Here is a 22,815-nt window from a genome sequence, read left to right as displayed (position 1 = left end):
ACAGGCATCCGGCTTTTCAGTGTTTATGCAAAATCAGCTGCACCGTTTTTGCAGGAGTCAGAACCCCCCCCCCCCAGTCCAGGGTTGTTACAGGACCCGAGCACGTGTGACGTCAAACATGTGACCACAGAGAAATCAGAGGCCGAGTGGTTGAGTTCCAACCCGAAACGGACCCCAGGGCCGAGTCTGCACACGGCCCGAGGCTGATAGCTCGGACGCATGGAGGCTTTAGATGTTCTTAGATGAGAACTTTGATCTGTCCAGCGAAGTTACAGCTACAGCCAGCAGCTGGTTAGACTTCACTTTACTCTGCAAAGTACAAAAGGGAACACTACGACTTCTAAGCTGCTTTCACACATGAACTGAAATCCTGACATTTTTCTGAACTTCTCCAGAGGGGTTTGTGTGTGAGAACTCAAATGCCCACAAATGTATATATATATATATATATATATATATATATATATATATATATATTTTTTCCGGAAAAGGTTCACGGCAAGCGAGTGGGCGCTCGACCCAGGGGCGCCAACGCTCGCCTGAGTGTGCCGGAAATGTTCCTGCTGTTGTGCACGCTTCCGACTCGGACGATCGAAAAGTTCATGTCTGAAAACAGATTTTACACAAAGCGGGGTGCTTTGAAGAAGCACAGGCTGAGATATGGTGACTTTTAGTTCCAGAAAGGTCAATTCTACATTTACGAAAGATGAAACTGGATGAAACCTTTCCGTTAAAAAGCTAAAATCCTGATCCTGACATAACAGGGTTAGTTTTTCCTTGAAAAGCCTCCAAGTGTCATGGTGGGTAAAGTGAACCTCACGTGTAAAGTTGGAGTACCACCAAAAAAAAAAAAAAGGAACGTCACAGACTGATCCACAACAGCGCGGGTATTGCTTGTATATTTTATTTTATGTACAGTACATGTAAAAAAAAAAAAAAAAAAAAAAAAAAGGGAAAACAAAAAAATAGCCAATAACATTGACCAACGTGGGCAACAGTACATAGCCATGTTGCGCATTACACGGGGGGGGGGGGGGGGGGGAATCCTGACGACCGTTTCCCCACTCGGGCACACAGAGAAGTCGCCTCTCCCACTCGTCATTTTGTAAGGCTGCCTTGAATCTAGCAGGGCTTCGATAGCAAACGGTCAGATTCGCAGATTATCAAAACGGGAGGAGTGCAATGTCTGCTCTTCTAATAAGCACACATCTCCCGTCGACAATCAGTGGGCCTGTTTTCAGCCTCCATCTGAACAAACAGTTCCCAGACAGGCAGAGAGGAGACGGGCTGGTTGGCTGAGCGTGACTGTGTGCAATCTTCGGTTAACTTTTCTTAATACAGACCGGGGCTGCACTCCACTCTTGCCATTCGCTGCCTCCCTCCCCCTATTCCAATAGTGCTGCTTTCAACACAAAAAGGTCACTAAAGGTCAGCACTGCAGTCTGCTTTTGCTGGATGACTCAATAAAAACTGCAGGCCACAACTAGTAGCCAATCTTTCTTCAGCACACTCAGCAGTTGAATTCACAGTATTCTTACAGCATGTTCATTTCTTTTCTTTTTTTTATTCTTCTCTCAAAGTCACTCATAAAGCTTTAACTGATAATGCATAGGGGGCTTTTGACACATTTTGTTCACCCATGGTTTCTCCAGTGGAAATGTTAAACGTGGATTTTTGTAGTGTGTTTTATGTGGTAGATGAGCCGAGAGAGAAACACACCCAACGTCAAATGCGAGAATACAGTGTACACAACCGTCTGTGTCTGGTGTCCCCCAAAATCGTACAATAGAACTAAAAAAAAGAAGAAAAGATTTTTTTTTGTATCTCCAAGGCCATGGATAGTCAACCACAAAGACTTCTGAACTCCCCCTGCTGCTCATCAGGGCTGTATCTCGCAATAGTGTTTCAGACAGTGAGCTTACAGCAGGCCACCAAGGTACAGATAAAGTGCTTTTTTTGTCCTTAAACATGATGCTTTAAATAATTAAAGTGATGTAAAAATGGTTGTCGGGCAGGATGGGAGTTGGTGGGGTAAGTACGTGACACTCCTGAAGTTAAAAAATGAAATGGAAGAGAGACACACAACATGATTCGGGAGAGGAATAAAGTTCAGTATAAATACGTCCACAAATGTAGGCTACGAGGATGGAACACTGTGATCTCTAGAAGAGCTGGAACAGTCGCTACCGTCTCTGGATGGAGCCGTTCACAGTTTGAGAAGTAAAGAGGATTCGGGGTAAGACTTTTTAAATCATGGTAAAGTGTGTCATGGTCCAGGGAGTGGGTTCTTTGAAGATGCCACCGACCTCCTCTGGCTGGACGAGTTGGACCCCGCGACTCGTCGGTGGCGAGAACCGTGAAAGTAACAGCAGCAGACCGGCAGGTTTTTGCGAGACTGTAGTACAAAGGTGTACTTGATGGATCATAATAAACGACTACAGATAATAAATACATTCGGGTCCTTGTAGTGTTGTTATCCAGCTCTATTGAAATATGATTAAATCTACAAAAAATGATAAAAGGAATAGTTTAGTTCATGGTAGACCATGCGATGCCTGGCCTTTTTTTCTTTGCTCCCTTATCCAGTCTCAACGACGCTCCACCTTGGCGGCCATTTTCCACAAGCCTTGTTGGGGGGAAAAAAAAAGAAAAAGAAAACCAACAGCATATAAATAGTAGCCGTGGCAACCGCACGTACTCCCTCCTGGGTCTTGATGACAGAGTCTGAGAATTCAGAAAAACCTTGAAGACCTCTCTTCAGTCCTCAGCCTCTACAGGAGACAGAAAGAAGAAGAAGAAGAAGAAGAAGAAGAAAGGGGAGAACAAAGTCACAATGAGCAAACAAGGCTTGTCATACGAGCCCCATTAATTCCCATTTTACAATGTGAAAGGCTCAAGATAGGGGGAGATGTGATTATCAACATGTCAAGTTTGTCATGTGCAGATTATTGAGCACTGTCAAGTGAACGTAAACTACTTTCCAGCCATCTGAAATCTCTGTAGCTGATATAGCCCAAAGAAGAAACAAACCCCTTCCTTGATGAGCTCTGGGAAAAATAATTCCAAATATAGGCTTGTCTTAACCTCTCACTGTTTATTCTCAACTTCTACTCTTCTTGGCTAATGAGGCCTATAGCAGAGTTAACAGAGGAGCTAGGCCTCAGACAATATTTAACCTTCGAGTGTGTGCTGAGGATACACAGGGTCACTGAACTCGGAAACTACGGGAAGGGGGGGAAAGCCATAGCAGGGCAATATGCTTCAACATGTAACTGAATACATATTTTGTTTCCTTCGCAGCGGAGCAACTCTCACTGTGCTCGAGCTACTCTCCGTCTGTTAGGACTCACTTTCTGACATCAGCCGCTTTAACAAGGTACTCCTGTTGACGGTCGGCAGTGCACCCTGTGCCTTCATTTAAAGCTGGATCTAATGCTGATTTTGCCCCGTTCAACACAGCAACTGTTCCATGGCAATGCGTGTGGCAGACTTCGCCACGGCTGCCCGGCACAATGAGCAACCAGTTTGCAAGAGGAATACTTTTATTGTCAGCTCACATTCCCCCAAGAGTTTAAACATGAACAAAATTGAAATGTTATCCTTTATAAGTATTTCAAATGGACGCTGGGTAATATGACGTATCAAATATCATGTATTTCATAGTTGATACATTTATCCAGCAATGATAATGATACCTTTACAAATACTCCTCCGTCCTCAAAGTGAATGTTTGATGAATTACATACAATTTACGAAAAAAAATGACTATGTCTTCCAAAGTGAGTTTAAGTAGATTCATTTGAATCATTCTTAGAGCATCTCTTTCAATCTACTGGGTATCTTAATCTGCTTTCAGATAGCACTGAAGTCCGGACCTTTTCCTCAGAGGGGCTGTATATGAGAAGGCAACTGTTGACTGTCATATTTTCTCTAACTTTTCCTGCCAGCCCCTATAATATTTCTGTTACATGTACGAGTGAATCCCATGTGAGAATACAGCCGGAAAATCTCCGGGAGATTCATCACGTCGAGCTCGACCCAGGCGCCACCCTCTCGCCTGAATGTACTGGAGATTTTCCTGCTTACTGAAACTGGCTGAATTTGACTCGTTTGGTGCAATGAACTGGTTGGCTGCAGCCTGAGGGAATTACATAATCTAACATAACTTTAATTAGGCTGCAAGGAGATTAATGGTGCTTTTGGTAATTGCTGAGCCCTATTTAGGTTTTTTTTTATAGCACAATGACATGTACTTCTTCAAAGTATAAAAGTAGATGTGATACACCCACGTGCAAATGTTGTGAACTGACCTACGTTTCGCAGTGGGAAAGCAGTGATGTAATCTCCGGGCTCATGTGACCCACAGCCTTGGCCGCCTCCAGGATGGCTCTCCGGTACATCCCTTTCTTCTTGCGGTTGAAGCGGGACCTGAAGAGCTCTCTGAAGGGCGACAGTTTTGCAACAGAGAGCTGGGAGGTGGTGGGTGACCCGAACCACGACACCTTCGCCTGGGGCCACTGCTCCTCGCAGCTGGCCGTCTCCTGTTTGCGGATCCCGCTAATGCTGAGGACGCGCGCCGGCCACCAGGGGAAGCCGTGGATCTTCCCCCACACAATATCGCCCACCGCCACAGCGTGACCCTCCTCCGTTACACACTTGGTCATGCTGCGCGTGTGCAGCCGCACCGTAAGCGGTGGGACTGTCTTGCAGTCCTCCCGCGAAGGAACAGACGACGAGGTTACGGAGAGGTCTTCGCCAGGTGCCAGATCGCACAGCTCTGGTGAGGTGCCGTCAGAGCTGAAGGACTTGGACTCATCAAGACTGTCGCTGCTACAGACTGACAGACTTGAAGAATCCGCTTTACGCTTGCGGAAATTGATGAGAAGGGTAAGGTCACTGTGGCCCCGCTCGGCCTCCTCTCCAGAACTCCCTGACCACAACTCCAGGGAGTTCTTGCCTTCCCCCGAGTCTTCAGAGTGGGGGAGGCATGGACCAGGAACCCTGGGGCTTCGTCTCCTAGTTCCTTCTACAAGTTCTGCCTCATACTCGACCATACTCTCCTCACCCTCTCTCTGAGGGGGTCTCAAGCGGATCTTTGGAGAAGGCAAGTCCTGACCCACAGTTGTGAAAGGTCTGGTAAGTTTGAGTTTGGGGATGGACACAGTGAGGCCAGACCTTGTGGCATCTAGAATGTGCCGTTGTTCCTTGGTGGGATCGGAAAGCGCCTTGCCATTCTCACCCACACCGTTCTGCACCAGCTGCTTGGGGCAAAACGGTTTGACTGAACCGTGGACTCGCGAGGGGATCTTTATTACCTCCCCCTTGCCCTGTGGAGTGCTGTAGGAGATCTTTATGACAGGACTGTGGGGGATGATCACCTCACCTGGGGGGAACTTCTCCCCGTCAGCTTCCCCCCTTTTGTCCTTCCTAAGGCGCTTGCTGTCAAGGCTGGTGCCATTTTCCCGTCGTTTAGTGTCCTTCGTTGCAACTACATCCTCTTTTCTTGACAGCTTGGAAGGAATATCTTTGTCATCACCATCGTCGTCGCTCTGTAGTGCATTCTCTTTTCTAGATGTCTTGGTGTTGCTCATGCCATCTTTGCTGTCTTCATCACTATTTAGTGTGTTTTTACACTTTTCACATAGTACCTGCCGCGGCCGCAGACGGATAGTGCTCATGGTCATGCGGCCAGGCTCTCGCGTCCGCCTCTTCTTCCTCTTGATTGGTCGCGGAGGGGGTTGAGGTACCCATTGGCTGTAGCTGTGGCGCACCCACAAAGGCTGAGGGAAGGGGGCTCCTTCAAAATAAGGAGGGTAAGGAGTCTGTCCAGCTGGCACTGATGTGGGTATGGGGCAGGGAAGAGGTGCAGTAGGTACGCTGCTTTCAAGGAGAGTGTTTTCATCCTTTGATCTGTCTGAAGTCTGGCTGGGAGAATTAGGAACCAGCTCCTCACTCAGAACTTCTGGGATATCACAACCCGGTTTCGATATTGGGAAGTCCTCGGGTTTTGCTGTGAAATCTGGTAGACAGAAGAGCCCAGTCCTAAGAGAAACAAGAAAAAAAGACAATGTATTAATAACTGTGTGTCTCATTCAGCTGTTTCAGTGTGCTAAAGTACAGCCCATGAAAGCCAGCACAAACATTCTTGTTACACATGACAAGCATTTCTTGATTTTTTTAGTTAAGCAATTTGCTTCACAATGATACTATAATGCCGTACTTGTGTTTCACAATGTTTGATGACTAGTCCAGTGGGACAATGCAAATCAAATACCTTGCCGTTTCAATTAGGACAAACTAGAAATGAGAACCCAGAGCCTTTCCTTCAAGTGGCCTACTTTGTTTGACTTGACTGGACACACTGACGCCACTCTCCCTGTCACCTGTATGCTGAAAATTCTTTCTCGAGTGGGGGTTGGAGTGCGCTTTGCAAGCAGCCAGGCATCCTGCTGCCTTTAGGCCACAAAAATGGAGCATTAGTATCACTGACTCCCTCTGAGTGATTTTTCGTGTTCTCTTACTCGTACTCTGGGACCAGCAAACATGTCCAAAGAAGGCCCAACTGCCAAGGAGTCTTTGAGAGGTGGCTGGCAGGCAACAGTAACATGGCTGTGCTGCTTTAGTCAGGAGACAGCAGACAAAGAGACTACAGGATGCCCAGGAGCCCCCCCACCCTCCCCAACATCTGACTGAACAAAAACAATCCCATGAATCACTCGGGATTCAGAGAGGTAGGGAAGGAGCCAGGAGATTTCAGTTTGTTTTGCATCCGTGTCTACTCAGGGCTCATGTGTGGTGAGATTATTAATTAGTGCACATTTGGGGAGCCCGTTGTCCTCCCCAGGAGAGGTAACTGGCAGGCACCTCCGAATAAAAGTCTCTCGGTGAGGCTTGTTCCCCTTCACCTGTTTTATATGCGCCCCCGAAAGCAGCCCAATATAAGCCTTCGCAGTGACTGACATGGCACAAACAGTGCAGCCTGTGACAGGGAACACAAAGTGCTAGTTAAGCACAGCACAAGGACGCCATGATTCACCGCACCGTTGCCATTTCACCTTGTGTACAGTGTAACTAGAGGTGGAGATCTGCCTGGGTGATAGGCCCTAACAAACCTGTGGGAGACAATGACAGGAAATATATATATTTCCATGAGCTGAAAAGGAAGAAGTAGTCAAATTTTTGTCAGTGACAAAGGCAAGGCCTGAAATATAGGCCTATTTTAAGTTATTCCAAGGCCTGCCTTTTCCCATTAGGCCGGGTTATTTTCAGGACGAGTACGAGCTCTCACGTGAAAAAAACATCTAAGCATTCGAAGGGGCAAAGCTGGACAGATTCTGATTCTGCTCATCTAATAATAGTCTAAAGCCAGTGGCTTTTAAGGTGCACAACTCCAGGAGCAGCACAAGGCTCTTTACATGTGACGCACACCAACAGGGGCAGACACTGATATACATCAAAAATCAAACTATATGGGGTTCTCATTTGAACAGAATCCTTTTTCTTCAAGTGGCAAGAAAAGGGACCTCAGATGGTGCCTGGATCTGCTCAGGACCAGTTCTTTACAGGAAACATTACAGATGTGATCCCACATGTAATCTTTCTATTGTTTCTATAGATCAGGAATGTCTGGTAATCAATGCAATCAAGCCAAAGCTGCAACTGTATTTCAGATGGTATCAACTATGACATCACTTCAGAAGATTATTACACACAATGCACTGCCACCAGCATGTTGGAATACATCACAACGTGAGTGATATACACAAAAAAAGGGCCTAACCTCTTACTCCATTTGTGTTAGCTCCTCTGGATTTGATTAGGCTAACAATAAGCTACAGATCAACCCAGGGACTTTAGCTGTTGTTACAATGAAGCCATGAACAGTCTCTGTGGACGGGGCCACTGTCTTCACACACAGAGTGTCGCCGCAGCAACACGGCGTATGCTTATCACTAATTATGGGCCAAAATGATCAGAGTTCGCCTTTAGCTCACAAGCTAGCATGTAGCTAGCCTGTCAGCTACAATAACCAAGAGGTCTTTTGTACGCAGGCCCGGTTAGCTAACAGTTAGCTCACGGCTAGCTCACCGGCTAGCTCCGACTCGTTAGCGTCGAATGTACATTAGCCGTTAGCAGAGACTTGGCAAATTAATTTCACATGTTAATGTCGAAAATGACATAAAGGAAACAACGCTCACTTTTTGTTGCAGTCGAGCAATATCCCCGTGTAGCTCCGCTCCCTATACGTCAGCGTCACGACCAGTGTATCGTTGAGTATCTGATCGATGGTGACAGGCACCCGAGAGCCGGCCCGCAGCTCCTCGGCCGCAGCCTCCATGTTTCCCGCGGTGAGGTGTCCGGCTCGGCGGTGCTCGATCCCGGCCAAGGGAGCCACGGTCGCGTCGGCCAAAGATCCGTCTCCCCCCTTTCGCTACCGGAGCAGGAGGCTACACCAGGGCACGAAATGACGCCATCGGCCCGCACCGAGTCAACTACAACAGCACTGCCGCCGCTGACATCACGCTCGCTGTGCTAGAGGAGCGAGCAGCTCCCGACACAAGGCCTTCCCTTTCCCCGTCGCACTGTGGCTCGTTGACGCCATTCATTACTACGGACCTTTATCTCGGGCATGCCTCAGGTTGCCCTGAGAGGCGAACGAACACAGCCCTTACATAAAATGAAGATGCATTTGATCATGTGTAGCAAACTATAAGGTCACACATTATTTACAAATGATACACAGGTATGGCCTGTGTTTAATACTAAATTACACACACACACACACACACACACACACACACACACACACACACACACACATACATACATACATACATATGTGCACCAATCTCAGCTGCAGTTATTTATACACTTTCTCGTGAGGTTTAAATATGCATTTTGCACTTTTACCTTTTATTCAACCACTTCTCATTAATTCCCCTTAACTATAGTGATATTCAAAACGTTCCTTTAAAGTGTGAGGTGGTAGTTAAGATATAAAAATAATTGACAGGAAATGTTCTGCTTATGACTTTGTGTCAAGTGAACCATTTGATAACTGATAGTTTAAAAAAGGAAGAGTACCATCGTCTTTTTATATTGTCTCTTTGTCTCTTTTTTTATACAGTAATCAATGTATACAGTAAACTGTAATATTGTTGGAATGCTGATTTTAATTGTCTATGATGTATATGTTTTTGTGAAAGCACTTTGTGAAGCTACTTCTGAGAGGTGCAATATAAATAAAATTATTATTATGTGTTAATTTTGAACGTTCGGGGTGCTACATGTTGATAAAGCGAGGTGAATGCCTACAGGAGAGGTTTGTATAATGTTATTAAATATGATATAAAGTGTCTGGCAGAGACCCACAAGAAAAATAAGGAATGAAAAAAAAGAACCATAAGAGTGGAATATCTCAAAACACTTACTCAACAGCCTTGTGATCTTTATTTTAAAGAGATTCATCTTTACATTCACTTTTGAGTATGAAATCAGTGCACACACAAAAACCCAAACAGAAGAAATGTACGCTTTGTGTCACTTGTCAGTGAAACTCAACCAGGTGTCTCCAGTGAAGAGGGTGAAACATTTCCCATGATCTCTTCCCCGACTTCTGTTCCGCCCTAGAAGCCGCATTTGTAGCTTTGTCATCTGAGATTGAAAAATAGGGGGAAACGAAGCAACCAAAACAAATTCGGATCAATATCATTGGAGTTGAATACAGATGAGTTGTGTGAATAATGACGTAAAAGTCGGTCTGACCTCTTCCACATCTTGCTCCGCTGCTGCCATCTGCTCGCTGGCGGTGCCCGTGGGATTCCTGCGTCTGTCCTCTATCTTCTCAGCACGGGCACGGATCTGCCGCCTTAGCTCCTGGGCCGATCTGGACAGCCGCACAGGTCAAAATGTCAAACTGAGGGACTGAATATTTAGATGCTTATAGGTAAGGCCACTGGTGTCATAGTATTTATGGAAGGGAAGACATCTGGTTAAAAAGGCAAGCCTGGGACAGTTTTTTTTCCTACTTAGTAAAGACTTAATCCCTCAGTGAAAGAGAAAAGACAGAGTTGTGCTTTTTAGTCTGGGTCATTTGTTTTTTAAAGACATAATGTTTGTTTCAGAAGAACAAAGGAAACTGCTGATGGTCTACGATGGGTGTACGGTCCCTCTCTGTCCACTTGGTGTCTCCAGCTTTCCACCTGTATCTGCATGGGTCACAATCGTAAACCATGCAAAAGGCCATTTGGTGGATATGTCTTTGAATATGTGCTGTACGATTTTGATGAATTGATGGGATGAGTATACATATAAACAACAATGCTTTAATTATTACCCTTATGAGAAGAGCCCCCTTCAAAATGAGCAGATGGATATATCAAAATATCTAAAAACTGGCGCAGGTTTCAGGATGTTGTGGATGTTAACTGCATTTTTGGTTAAAGCATTCTGATCATCCTGAATTCTCATGTACCTGTCCTCCTCCCAGTCTGTAATGGCGATGCTGGATGTCTGCCTCTGGGGAGTATCACTGCTTCCCCACACACCTGGTTTTAAATCTGATTCTGCTTCCTATAACAGATAGTGGAGTTGCTTGTTATAATGTGTCACAGCATTTAGTAATTGCTTGTGTACTTGTACTAGTATGATACAACTGTGCCACAGTTGCATAGCGGCAACCCAGCAGCCTCATTGTTTTCATTTACCTAGATGGGGTTCGTTTTTTAATCATATTTGTCAATGAATATTTACAATGATCTTGTTTGTTGAATTATTATGAACTGCTCTTACATGAACAGAAAACCATCCATCTGCATATGGGCATGCCTTCATGCATATGTTGCTTGTGCGTTATCACTGATGCAGCAAGCTGCATCCCAGGCAAGGGCATCTGTTGCTGCCACCAACAGCATCAACCACACAATGAAAAATCATTCACAAGCATCACGGTGATTTATCTTGTGGTGATTTCACACCTTATTGTTTTAGTCCTATCTGTATCACGACTGAGGTGGTGCTCTACTGCCCCCCTGTGGTAGTCAGGCGGAAATTAAAGTGATTTATTCCACACGTACCTCTCGCTTTCTTTGCCGTTCATTCTTCTTCTGCCTGTGCTCGGCCACTTTCTTCTCCTGTGTGATCTTGGCGTGTGCGTGCCATTTCTGAAGAGCCTCTTGACTTCTGAGGGAGACCCAGATAACAATGCACAGTAATGGATTGATTGGGTGGATGTTGAGGAAAACGGTTGTTTTTGAATGGCTGTAAAAAGGTTCTCGGAACATTAATTGTTCCTCTGGTCTCTACATAGTGGACATGATATTGATTCCTCAATGTTGGTCACTTGGACAAATGCCAGTTAGATACAGTATATGAAGCACCATTCTGTCTTACCTGTGCTGTTACCTGTCGTAAATATTATGTGTAATCCATCCTAAGTAATTCAGTGGTCAAAATTTAGGAGGACAAACAACAGGGTATTTACAATACTTACAACACAATACTGCTACGATACTGAATTAAAAGTCTTAAAGTAGAAATCCACTCACGTTCTCCCCTGCTCGAGAATAGCCTGTTTCTCTTTCCTCTCTTTCACTGCAGCCTGTCTCCTCTCTTCTGGCCTCCTCCACTGTTGAGAGTTGAACAGGCTGAGCTCGGGAATCATGTCGGCCGTGGTTGTGGCCTTTTTTCTGACAAATAAATTGAAACAAAATGCTTTACTTTTTGTTGCTCTCCCGAGCTCCCGAGTCCCAGTGGAGACGGCTCGGGAGATTCTGAACGCCTGGTCTCCTCTGCGGAGAAAGTCATTAAAAAGTGTTGTGCTTTTCTCTTCCAAGGCGACATTTACCACATACTTTGCCCCCCACCACAACTCCAGACCTTAGCACTGAAGTTATCTCCTGAAACAAAACCAATTCACCTCATCTGCCCTGGTACCAGATAATCAATAACACTTTCACCGCATTAGATCTCTGAACAGATGGAAAATGATTTATGCCTACCAGATATTTGCTGTCTGGATTCATTGTGCAAAGACTATTTAGAGATTAGGTAATTAGATAACACGTCATTTTGATGTCCCTGAGCCCAGTAGAAAAATATTTTCCATCGACAACTCATACTTCGTATCTAGCCTTGACTATTTTGAAAAAATAAAATAAAATAACAGTTACACATTTGGAAAAATATTCACTTTCTGGCAGAGAGAGAGAATGTCGGTCCATTAAATAATACATTTTGCAACCTTTGGATACAAGCTGATACCCCCCGCCTCCCGTTTCCAGTCCTTGTGCTAAGCTAACTGGCTACTGACAGTGACATTAAACTTCTCCTCAGACTCTTGCAAAGAAAGCAAAATAGACATGTATCCCAAAATGTGGGAACTGTTTACCAGAGGCCGATACCCAGATTTTTCCCCATTCTGTCTAATTCCTCTTGCTTACCTTTTGGTAATGGGACCAAGACGTGACTTTGGGTTTCCGTCACCCTGTGCTGTTGGGCTCAGCTCAGCTTTGTCCAGTAGGATCATCTTGTGTTTTAGCTCTTTGAACTTCTGCAGCTCGACCTCATCCTGCTCCTCCATACTGGGACCCATCAGCTCTGACAGTTGTAACTTCTCCACCACTGGCAGCTCTACCAAAAAAAACCCCCCAAAAAACCCATGGCAGATACAAGTGTGATGTGGAGGCAGCCAATACAGGCAACAACATCGCAGTCGTCACAGCCACAGTGGCAGCAGTGGAAGTCCATGATAAGCGTCTGACAACCAAGAATTACTAATAGAATACAGAGTGATTTTCTAACTGCAGCAATGATTTAACTGCATTTCACATAACCAATAATAGGCAGGCGAAACGTTCATGCAGAGTTTGTGGCCAGCAAGTTCTGAGTGAACATAACAGTTAGTGGAACACTTTTACCACACGTAGAATAATTAGAATCAAATAGTCTCAATCTTCTATGTTGATGACAATGCATTAAGTAAATGAACGGTGTATTTTCAAATCTGCTACACTTACGCTCTGGGCCAATTAAACAAAAGAAGATTTCTCCCCAGAGACCAGAGCCCTGTCTTTGTTAATAGCCTTGCAGGCAAGGAGATAAAAATGTCTGATTGAAGGGTTCGGCTCTGCTCATTGTGCAGCAGCAGTGTCTCCTGTGGATGGCTGTCTTGGGCTTCTCACAGTGATTACCTCAAGACAGAGCTTTGTGACAGAGAGCTCCTGTTTAGAGCCCGCAGGTTATCGATTAATTTTCATCCAGCTAAAAATATTGCAGAGCTGGAACAAGGGGGTGAAAAAAAACAGAGTCAGCTGCGCGGCATGCAACGTCTCCTAGGGAACAAGAGTCACATCAGCGTGGTGGTACAAGGGCAAGGATCTATTTTTGTGGCCAGCGGTCTTATCTTTGACAAAAGAGCAGATGGCTAGGATGCACGTTCACAGTGAACACCTCGCTGCTCCATATCTCGAAGTGTCTTTGATTTACCTGGAGGGGCCTTCCTTGTGCTGACTTGTCGCTCAGCCATGGCACCCCTCAGGCACTGGAGGATCACCTGGACCCCTTGGTCTACAATGTCTTGTGGAGGGAAACTGAGGGGGCAGTTCCTCAAGTTCAAGCCTTTGAGGGTTATCACATTTCCTGGGGGGAAAAAAGTCAATTATTAATCCTTTTATAGCTAACACTTTAGCCGACACTCTTATCCAGATTAATTCAAAATGCTTACATAATGCACATCCCTCCATTAGGTTAATGCAGGCAACAGTGCAGGAATATGTTCAAGTGATAACAGCTCAGAGAGAAGACAAACATTTTAAACCACATTGTATTCCTTTTCTATTAGTAACTGCTAGTTATTCATTGCTTTTAATCTCAATCAAATTTCTCTCCCAGCCTGGCTTATTGAAAGTGATGAAATGGAGAGACAGCTTGTTATTTCAAAGAGCAGAGACACTCCTCGATTGCAAACAAGAGCGAAATCAACTCACCCAACTCTGGTGGCAGTTCGGAGATAGGATTCCCTTCTAATAGTAATGTTTTCAGAGACCTACATGAACCAAATCATAGATTATTAAATGACTGCGAGGGAAATGACTTGACTAAGACATGTGTTCAGTCCTGACGGGGGACATTGTACAAGATATGCCTTGTCTCATTTGCCACACTTCAGAATCATGCATTTGTTTTCTGAGCATGTGCTACATAACAGAAGTTACTTTAATATGAAAATATGAAAAAAATGCAATCAAAATCTGTTTTAAAATGTGAAAAATAAGCATAGTGTACTGTACTCCCATGGTGACAGAGGCATGGTGTGGCATTTGGAATCAATCGGCAAAGATTTCAAAGAGCAGTTGCACAAGTAGCCTACCTGTGCGAGCCAATTTCAGCAGGGAGCGATGGAATTAGGTTATTTCTGAGGTCCAGCCACTGCAGGTTGGGCAGGCTGATAAACAATGGAGACGGGATACTGGATATCTGGTTGCCTTTGAGATATAAATACTGAGGATAGCACAACGAGCAATACGAATTAATAGATAAAGCAGAGGAATACATTGCACAGAGAGATCACAGTTTTTCAGCCCGGGCGTGTAGAGGCTGACAAATGCACAGTAGAGTCAAAACTGACCTTAAGCGTGCTATTTTTGAAAATACTCTCTGGAACACATTTTAGTTCTGTTTTGCTCAGACACAACGTCTCGATAAGATAATATTCAGCAAGCTCCTGGGGCTCGGCATCCACAGGCAGAAAGAAAGGCGCCTGTGGTTTGACAACACTGTTTCCAAAGACGGAGCTGAGCTGCAGGTCCGGAACCTCCTCCCAGGAAGACATTGAAGAAGTGCTGCAGAGATGTTGCCCAGGGTGTTCAGGTGTCTTTCACTCGCATTTCACTCCTTGTGTCTGAAAACAGGAAAGTTCGTTTAAGGGTCAAATCGAATTTATTATTTACCATGACGTTGAAGTTAGCTTCTGATTCACAGCATTCAATTGGGCAATTGAAGGGGAAAATGACTTACACTGCAAACAATTCTTTGTTTTTTTTGTATTCGTACTGGAAGTAAATTCGTATTTTAAGTAAAATCATCATCACTGTCTAAAATCCTTTATTGCATTTATTAAAAGATTTAAAAGAAGGTACATTTCACTGCTTTTTTCGCATGGAGACCATATTGGATCAAAAATCAACTTGTCAAATCTGGACTAGATTATCACCGAGAAGCTAAAGATTCTTTCAAACACAGTGTGTGACTTGTGAAGATGCAACAAAAAAGGGGCAATTCACATCTTTGTTGATGCCTAGACCACATCAGAAAAAAACAATATACCTGGATTTGTCAAATCTGGACTAGATTATCACAGAGAAGCCAAAAGATTCTTTAAAACACAGCGTGTGATCATTTGTTAAACATTAATCTGACTTGTGAAAATGCAAAAATAGGGACATTTCGTTAGGGCTTACGATTCTTTAAAACCACAGTACCTCGGACTTTAACTTTGTTAGAAGCAGGTGTTAGCCATTCATTCTCTGTTGCCACCCAACATTAGCTAACACTAGCTAACACTTCTTTTACCCTCTCTTGTTCCTCCGCAGTTTTATCGTACCTGCTATCCGAGGAACCAAACATGTGAACCCGTGAACCAGACTCAACGTCTTCGACCGACGACATCATTAAAAGAAGGGATGAACTTCCATGCTAACTCCGAGCTAACTCCGCCCCTCGGCTAGTTTAGACGGCGTGACCATGGCAACGCGGTCAAAACACAAACTACGGCGACTGTTCACGTGCAAACAAGACGAACTGCGTTCACGCGCAACGCATCGTCCACCACAGATTGTCTTCATTTGAATGTTCGTGTTTGATATCTGTGCATGTGAGCAGGCGACACACGCTGAACGACACCGCGTATGTCATAGTTTATAATGGGCTCGTGTTGAATCCACCTTGTTTTTCCTCCCCTCAGTGATTTGGGGCACCACCCATCCGTCTACTAATGGGATGGTGGAATAATTCGCCGGTGCTCATCAGGGCTGCAGCAGGATCGCAGCACCTCTGTGCTGGAGACAATGGGAAAACATTTTTTTCCTCAATTCTTTTTCTCAACTGTCGTGCAGGCTTCAGCCAGAGAATGTGCTCCTGTGCGTTGATATGCATGACAGTCTGTGATACAGAGCTACGTCGACTCCAGTCACTGGCCAGCAACTGTCACATTACTCCCACAAGTGTCAAGTTAGACAGAAGACTCCGGCGATGCTTCCGGCTATTATTTTTCAACATAAAAGCAGAGGCACAAAGATGAGTACGTGAGAACGATTTTTTTAATGGGTTTAAATCGGTTAACATTAGATTTTCTTTCCAGCCCCCCAACCCTGTTCCACTAAAGGCTACTTCCGTGCCTGTTTTGTGTGTCTTTTAACATTTCTGTTTCTGTATATGTTCTGAGAGCAATGTAAAACTTGAGTCAAATTCCTTGTGGTCGCATACTTGGCCAATAAAACTGATTCTGATTTTATTCGCTGTTGAATCAATTGTGCATGTCACATTGTCGTGGTTTTGATTCATTTAGCGACACTAACATGAACTTGTAGGCCTAATTTTAACTTCCCCAATCGGACTATTCAGTGATTTAATGTAGGCCTAAATGATTCAGATTAATCAATCCATTTGTAAATCTGAATTCACACACTGTTTATATTTTTGAAGTCCTCCCCTTGATCTCTGTGATGCCACCACCAGTGGCTGCTAATCTGAGGTGACCACGGTGACTCTACCATGCACCCATGCTTTTATTTTCAAAGCAGAACGATTCTACTTCCGGTTTTGTTTTGGCTAACCGTGTAAAAGTCGACGCAGCCGCTCGCTCTCGCGCTCAGCCCCGACCAACAGAAGTCACTCGGTGTCGGAGTGTCTGGCTGCGGAAGACAACAACTGAACACTACCACCAGCGCCGAGTGCCCTCATGAACCTCCAGCTGTTACTAACCGAACAGTCTTTCTTTCATTTTTAAAAAACATTATATTCCCAGTCCGTCGGTACCTGCTACTCCTGCTCTCCCCCGAGTGTGAGCGAGCGAGTGCGCGCGCACGCGCGCGTGTTTTTCTGAATAGACTTAAAGTCGAGGTGCTCGGCCGAGTAAATTAACGGATCCAAAAATCAAGCCAAATAAAAACGGACGACAGCTTCGAGGGGCGGGTGAAATGCACGTGCACCCCCTCCGTCTCGCGAGGAGGGAGCCCGACGCCGAGCGGTAGTGTTCTCTCTTCCGACAAAGAGGCGAGGAATGCGATCTGAGCACCGATGTTTCACTGGGGCAAGTGGAAGAAGAGGATGGGGGCCAACAGCTCTTCAAAGAGACCCGTGTTCGACGAGAAGGAAGATGGTGAGTAGGAGAGGAAGAAGTGGAAAGCAGGGAGTCGTGGCCAACAGTGAGCCTCTCTCGAGTGTCGTGTCGTCAGCTTTAAGATTGTGTGCAAAGTTGGTGTGAAAGTTTTCTGCTCTATGTGGACAGTGGGGACTCTGTTGATGCTGAGGCTGAGGAATGTCCCCCACTTTTTTTTAATTTTTTTTAACAAAGGCTGTTATTGTGTGTGTTGACGTGAAGTCCGACTTCCTGCTACAGTGGACATCCACGCTGTGTTTGTCGGTTGAAATCATCCAGAGGCAATAACGAGAAAAAAGGCCCCATGTGACTTTAAGATCGGCATTCTCATCATCACTCTCACTCTCACAGACCCGGTGGACACTGACAGCATGGAAAAGTTCCTGCTTCGAATTGGCTCATCGTGTGAAGATAAAAGTGTTGCATTACCACTCTGCAGCTCGTATACAGTGTGAGAAACTATGAACCCCTTTGAAATATCTCGTCATGTACTGTATGTATGTGTGTGTGTGTGTGGGGGGGGGGGGGGGCGAGCCTCTTGGATGTGCACCCAAGTTGGCTCGGCGCTGAATCTCTGAATCTGCTAGGATAGACTGCACAAATCCAGTGTCGCCGCAGAGCTGCCACCAGTGTGTCTGGCAAAGTTACAGGCAAAAAGTTGAGCAGAAGGAGGTCATTTCTCTGTTGGGGGGGCCTGGGTGGTCATATGGTGTGTGTGTGTGTGTGTGTGTGTGTGTGTGTGTGTGTGTGTGTGTGTGTGTGTGTTGGACACACTCCTGCATACAAGGATAACCCAATTAGGCGTGCAGCCTTTTTTTTGCTTTCTCAATAGCCTCCAAGAAAAGTGTCGAGCGCCGATTCAGATTACTATCGAGGGGAGTGGTTATTGGAGGAGAACGGGAGCGGTGCTGCAGGCCTGAGTGGTTTGCTCTCATCCTCTCATCGAGCAGTCGATCAGAGGGGCCACACTGATGCGCCTGAGGTCTCAGACAGAGATGTTCTTGGTCAGAGTCCGGGCCCGGTTGCATCATCACCATCAGCATCATCGCCGCGGTCATGATACGTGCCTTTTTAGATCGAGGTTAGATCTAGTTCTCCGGTGCAAAAGGTGCATTTGGTGTGATTATACAAGGTTGTAGTCCAGAGTGCGTCCCCTTTTCTCTCCTGCTGAGCATGTAGTTACGTGGACCAGGGCACATTTGTAATAAAAAGAGACCGCAGTTAATGTCAGCCTGGTCACCGAACATTTGAGAGGTGCCAATTCTACTCCCTTTTGTCTTTGTTAGGCAGCTGCTTCTCTTTCACCTTGTCCATCTTACAAAGAGCCTCCGAGCACTTGATAGCAGTCTGCGCTGTGGATGCTGACTTCGACTCGGATGTCTCTCGCCGCCCGTTAGGTCGTATATCTTGGCTTCTTGGAAATTTGGCCTACATCAGGCAGTGATATTAGAGCAGCGCTTGGCTCAAAAGGCCTCGGACCTAATCAAGCGGTCAGGCTGACGTACAAGCGTAGCTGCCAAAAGAGCCTTTTTTTGCAGATAGTTTGATTTGCAAAGGAAATGCTTAGGAATTGATTGAAGTGCACGTCCTGATCATTTTCTGCGGTGGTTCTCTCACTGAAACTCTTCAAAAAACCCATTCAAGTCAGCGGGACAAAGAATGGTATTTAAGCTGTGGCCTCATTTTTCCCCCTCTTTGGCTACTAAATCGGTGAAAGTAACCTGATGAATTTCAAAATGTACGATATCCTGAATGTTGGTTCCCAAGCTTTTGGTTGTTTGCTCCTGTAAAATGAATAGTTGGATATTTTGGGAAATCTGGTTATTTGCTTTCTTGCCAGGCATTAGATGAGGATATTGATACCATTCACATCTGTCTAAAGGCACCAAAGTGAAGCCAAATCGTCTTGGTCGCCCCCCTGGTGGCTGTTTGCAGTATATGTCATAAACCATGTTTCATCCATGTAGACCATGGACAATGGGACCAAACACACCAAACTAAAAATCTGGTTTCTATCATTTTACGTAGTTCAGATCTCACTGATGCATCTTCCTGTTAATTTTTCTGATAAGTTTGGTTTTAATTTGTTATTTGATGCTATAAAAACCAGATGAAATGTCATGATTGACACCTGAGAGACAGGCTCGCAATACTGCGGCTCCCCCACTACCATCACTACTGCGCAGACTCTGGCTCTAAATCACAATAAGATTGCTGGCACTCGTATCTGGGATATTAAAGCTTAATTTTTGTGCAACAGTAGGAAGTGGAGACGCGTCGTCCATCTTTAGATACAGTCCACGTTTGGGATACGTGGGCATTTACTTGTTGATGATTCACAACTCCAGCCCCCAGGTTTCCCCCTGTGTCCCTTGTCTTGGACCTCTTACAGGTCCTTATATTTAGCCTGCCAGATATCTTCCATTGGCGAAGTCCTTTCGGATCATGCTGCTGAGCGAGAGTGAATAGGGAACTGTGAGCAGCTGCAACGGCCACTCGATTTAGTTGTGTAGTAAATTTTTCAAGCCGAAATATCAAACAATTCCTTCATCACTATGGAGACTTGGCTGCTGGTCAGAGCAAACCCATCACTTTGAGCTTGGCAACTTAATTTTTTTATGAATTCTTTTTTTATCCTTCCTTTGGAAATAATATTTTGGTAAATTGGCAAAACAGTCACTCTTGGCAAATGAATAAAACCACTCCAAGTTTTTAACAGAGTCGGAGGTGAACGAGTGAGTGAACAGATTTTGTAGTTAAATATTAGCAGCATGGGCTCAGGACAAAGGAGCACTTCACTCTCTCTCCAAGTCCTCATCTGAACTTGGAACCACACAGGGAACTTGTTGTGAATGTGCCGCAGTATTCAGGAGAAAGTGCTGAACGGACAACCGTCTGCTTTTAATTGAGTTAAGGGGGCGAACTCGGCATACTTGTTATTTTTGCTCCGAAGGATTTACAAAGTATGCAAAATGTGCGCTTGTGATTGTGCATGCAAATGATGCCCTGGATTGCGTTGTCTGTCTGTCTGTCTGTTATGTTGTGATAGTGTTGTACCCATTTGATCATCTTTTGTTAAACCAAAGGGAAGTTTCCACTTCTGTGGACAATAAACTTCTGTTCTGTTCTGTTCTGTTCTGTTCTGTTCTGTTCTGTTCTCTGTGTGTGTGTGTGTGTGTGTGTGTGTGTGTGTGTGTGTGTGTGTGTGTGTGTGTGTGTGTGTGTGTGTGTGTGTGTGTGTGTGTGTGTGTGTGTGTGTGTGTGTGTGTGTGTGTGTGTGTGTGTGTGTGTGTGTGTGTGTGTGCGTGCGTGCGTGCGTGCGTGCGTGCGTGCGTGCGTGCGTGCGTGCGTGCGTGCGTGCGTGCGTGCGTGCGTGCGTGCGTGCGTGCGTGCGTGCGTGCGTGCGTGCGTGCGTGCGTGCGTGCGTGCGTCTGAGTTTGCATGACTGCTCTTCCCATCGAGGATAAGTGAATGAGGAGACGAAAGCAGATTTGGTTGAGGATAAAGATAGATGCAGAGGGGGGAGATGGCTGATGACTTGCACTGAATATAGAGGCGTTCACTTTCTTTCATCTCCTTTTACAGACTCTCAATTTCACTCACTCTCTTTATTCATCTCCGCCTCACGGCTGCCTGCAGCTACTGGGCTCTTGCCACAGTGGAGGTCCACTGTAATTGGCCGTGATAACACAATAGGTGTACTGGGTACCGTCCTGGTCATATTGCATATCATCTGATCGCAGTGTGTGGCTGCAGCTCAGACTGTTGTTGAGTATTTCCCTCGTAGAAACGCTGTCACAGTTAAATGTTATAACTGTAATAATTTCCAAAACACCAAACTGTCGTCAATCTAAGAAATGAATGTGTAATGTGGAGCTCAGTAGTTTTAGGAAAATACTGGTGAGTCAGAACTGAGTGTTGACCGTGTCTCTTTTTGGCTCAGTGGACAGCTTTAAGATGCCGCGAGGACGCATTTGAGATCCGATCACTCAGATCAAAATTGTGGAGTTGGTCGGGGACACATGGCCACACATCAGTGTGAATGCAGATCCCTCCTGGGCCACATTAAAGACCGCAGCCGAGGTCCTTTGACCTGCTACAGTTTCATAATGGACCAAAAGCATCGCAACACTTCTCAGTGTTTCCCATACGATGATTTATATGTGGCCACCACCACAATATTAACACTGACCACCACATAATGATCTTATTTGATTTATCTTCACTGATTCAAATGAGTCAAATAAAATCTTATTTCATTCTACAGCTGTGTGCCACACATTGCCACATGCTCATCTTTCTCCTGGCCCCACTCTTTCTCTCTCTCTGTCCCTCTCACACTGACTCGCGCGCGCGCGTGCACACACACACACACACACACACACACACACACACACACACACACACACACACACACACACACACAATGACAACGGACCCATCTGTAGAGTCAGACTGGCTAAAAACGTCATCGTTTGGTCTTTGTGAACAGAACTGAGGTGGGTTTTTATTTGCATGTAGAGCAGTGAGATCCCATCACAAGTGGTCACTGGAGACGCATGTGGAGACTCATCTGGAGGTCAACTGACGAGCTGTCCACTTGTGGTCAGATCACTCAACACCGATGTTGATAACAGGTCTGAACAGTGGACCTTTGTCCCTTTTTTTTTAACCAATGGTTGCTTTTTTTCAGTTTAATATACTGTAGATCTAATAAAAGCAGCTCACAAAAGCCTGATGTGTAATTTTTTTGGTCTCTCTGGTCTTGCATAACTTTTTTAGCTCGAGGTGATGTGCAGGTGATGACAGTTGGAGCAGCCCCAGTGCCAGAGCGAAGGAGATAGAGAGTCTTCAAAGAGACGAGCTCAGCTTGATGTTGAGGTGTCAACAGAGAGAAGAAAGGTCGCCCTCGCTAGTTGAGGTGTTTGTGTCGGTGCCTGGTTCTGCACGGGGAGGAAGGGATTAGGACAAGCAGGACGCAATTGATGTGCGCCTGTCTGGTGGAGGAGTGACTGCATGGATTCCCTCACACCCGCTGATTGTTTCGTCTAACCTTTCTTCTGTTTTTGCCGCTCGTCCACTCGGCTTTCTCATCGGGAAATGAAAGGCTGGAATTGATTGAAGGAGAATCTAAGGAAGCAATCTAAAGTGTTACCCTTTGCAGCAGCAGTTAGTTTACTTAGTATTTCTGTCTGTGGTCATACGGTTCATTTTCTGCGGAAACGTATTGCTGCTTTGAGCCCACATTTAACTCGTTGGCAGTGCTTCGTTTTATAGAACTGGAATTCGTGACACGGAGAAGAGCCTCTCCGCTCTTGTCTCGCCGGTTCCTGCGGGAAACCTTGAATGAAATTTTAAGTACATTTCCACCGTGCCCATGCTCTGGCAACCTCATTGCAAGGCGGGAGGATCGGAGAAGATAAAGACTCGAGGAGCAA

General features: G+C 45.4%; 3 protein-coding genes across 12 annotated transcripts in view; 1 reads left to right on the top strand and 2 right to left on the bottom strand.

Annotated features, from left to right (window-relative positions):
* Positions 1-944: 944 nt before the first annotated feature.
* Positions 945-8,788, bottom strand: pwwp2b (PWWP domain containing 2B). Of its 2 annotated transcripts, none has more exons than XM_035606476.2 (3): positions 8,199-8,788; positions 4,315-6,042; positions 945-2,771 (listed from the first exon to the last, which is right to left on the bottom strand). In XM_035606476.2, the coding sequence occupies exons 1-3, from the start codon at positions 8,336-8,338 to the stop codon at positions 2,765-2,767; spliced, it is 1,875 nt and encodes a 624-aa protein (XP_035462369.1). In that variant the 5' UTR covers positions 8,339-8,788; the 3' UTR covers positions 945-2,764. The 2 variants fall into 2 exon arrangements, with proteins under 2 accessions (XP_035462369.1, XP_035462370.1); XM_035606477.2 differs by having other exon boundaries at positions 946-2,771; positions 4,311-6,042; positions 8,199-8,785.
* Positions 8,789-9,414: 626 nt separating this feature from the next.
* On the bottom strand, positions 9,415-16,225 carry LOC118283619 (leucine-rich repeat-containing protein 27-like). 7 transcript variants are annotated; one of them, XM_035605833.2, is made up of 11 exons: positions 15,942-16,225; positions 14,627-14,899; positions 14,369-14,499; positions 13,986-14,044; positions 13,486-13,638; positions 12,441-12,630; positions 11,547-11,789; positions 11,076-11,181; positions 10,475-10,572; positions 9,766-9,886; positions 9,415-9,654 (listed from the first exon to the last, which is right to left on the bottom strand). In XM_035605833.2, exons 2-11 carry the CDS (start codon positions 14,828-14,830, stop codon positions 9,541-9,543), a joined length of 1,419 nt encoding a protein of 472 aa, XP_035461726.2. In that variant the 5' UTR covers positions 14,831-14,899; positions 15,942-16,225; the 3' UTR covers positions 9,415-9,540. The 7 variants fall into 7 exon arrangements, 5 of the variants coding, with proteins under 5 accessions (XP_035461726.2, XP_035461728.2, XP_035461725.2 ...); XM_035605835.2 differs by lacking the exon at positions 15,942-16,225 and adding an exon at positions 15,602-15,789 and having other exon boundaries at positions 11,076-11,178; XM_035605832.2 differs by lacking the exon at positions 15,942-16,225 and adding an exon at positions 15,602-15,782.
* A 583-nt stretch (positions 16,226-16,808) lies between these two features.
* The window catches only part of LOC118283617 (serine/threonine-protein kinase 32C-like), a 64,135-nt gene continuing 58,128 nt past the window's right edge, over positions 16,809-22,815 (top strand). The window contains exon 1 of one of the 3 annotated variants that reach the window (XM_047334931.1): positions 16,809-17,377. In XM_047334931.1, the coding sequence (XP_047190887.1) occupies positions 17,279-17,377 (99 nt within the window). In that variant the 5' untranslated portion in view covers positions 16,809-17,278. Of the gene's footprint in view, positions 17,378-17,809; positions 17,829-22,815 lie in introns of those variants that run through there. The other 2 variants (XM_035605827.2, XM_047334932.1) reach the window with 2 other exon arrangements.

This window comes from Scophthalmus maximus, chromosome 10 (assembly GCF_022379125.1).
Source record: "Scophthalmus maximus strain ysfricsl-2021 chromosome 10, ASM2237912v1, whole genome shotgun sequence".
Lineage (NCBI taxonomy): Eukaryota > Metazoa > Chordata > Actinopteri > Pleuronectiformes > Scophthalmidae > Scophthalmus > Scophthalmus maximus.
Note: the sequence above shows the minus strand (reverse complement) of the source record. Positions and strands in the feature narration are given on the sequence as shown.

What these genes read in the sequence shown, in the direction of transcription:
- LOC118283619 (XM_035605833.2), bottom strand. Translation starts at nt 14,830, where the DNA reads ATGTCTTCCTGGGAGGAGGTTCCGGACCTGCAGCTCAGCTCCGTCTTT. An exon ending in GCTGAAATTGGCTCGCACAG is followed by an intron (nt 14,045 to 14,368) that starts GTAGGCTACTTG and finishes TGGTTCATGTAG; the next exon opens with GTCTCTGAAAACATTACTAT. An exon ending in CACAAGGAAGGCCCCTCCAG is followed by an intron (nt 12,631 to 13,485) that starts GTAAATCAAAGA and finishes TTTTTTTGGTAG; the next exon opens with AGCTGCCAGTGGTGGAGAAG.
- pwwp2b (XM_035606476.2), bottom strand. Translation starts at nt 8,338, where the DNA reads ATGGAGGCTGCGGCCGAGGAGCTGCGGGCCGGCTCTCGGGTGCCTGTC. An exon ending in TTGCTCGACTGCAACAAAAA is followed by an intron (nt 6,043 to 8,198) that starts GTGAGCGTTGTT and finishes TGTTTCTCTTAG; the next exon opens with GACTGGGCTCTTCTGTCTAC.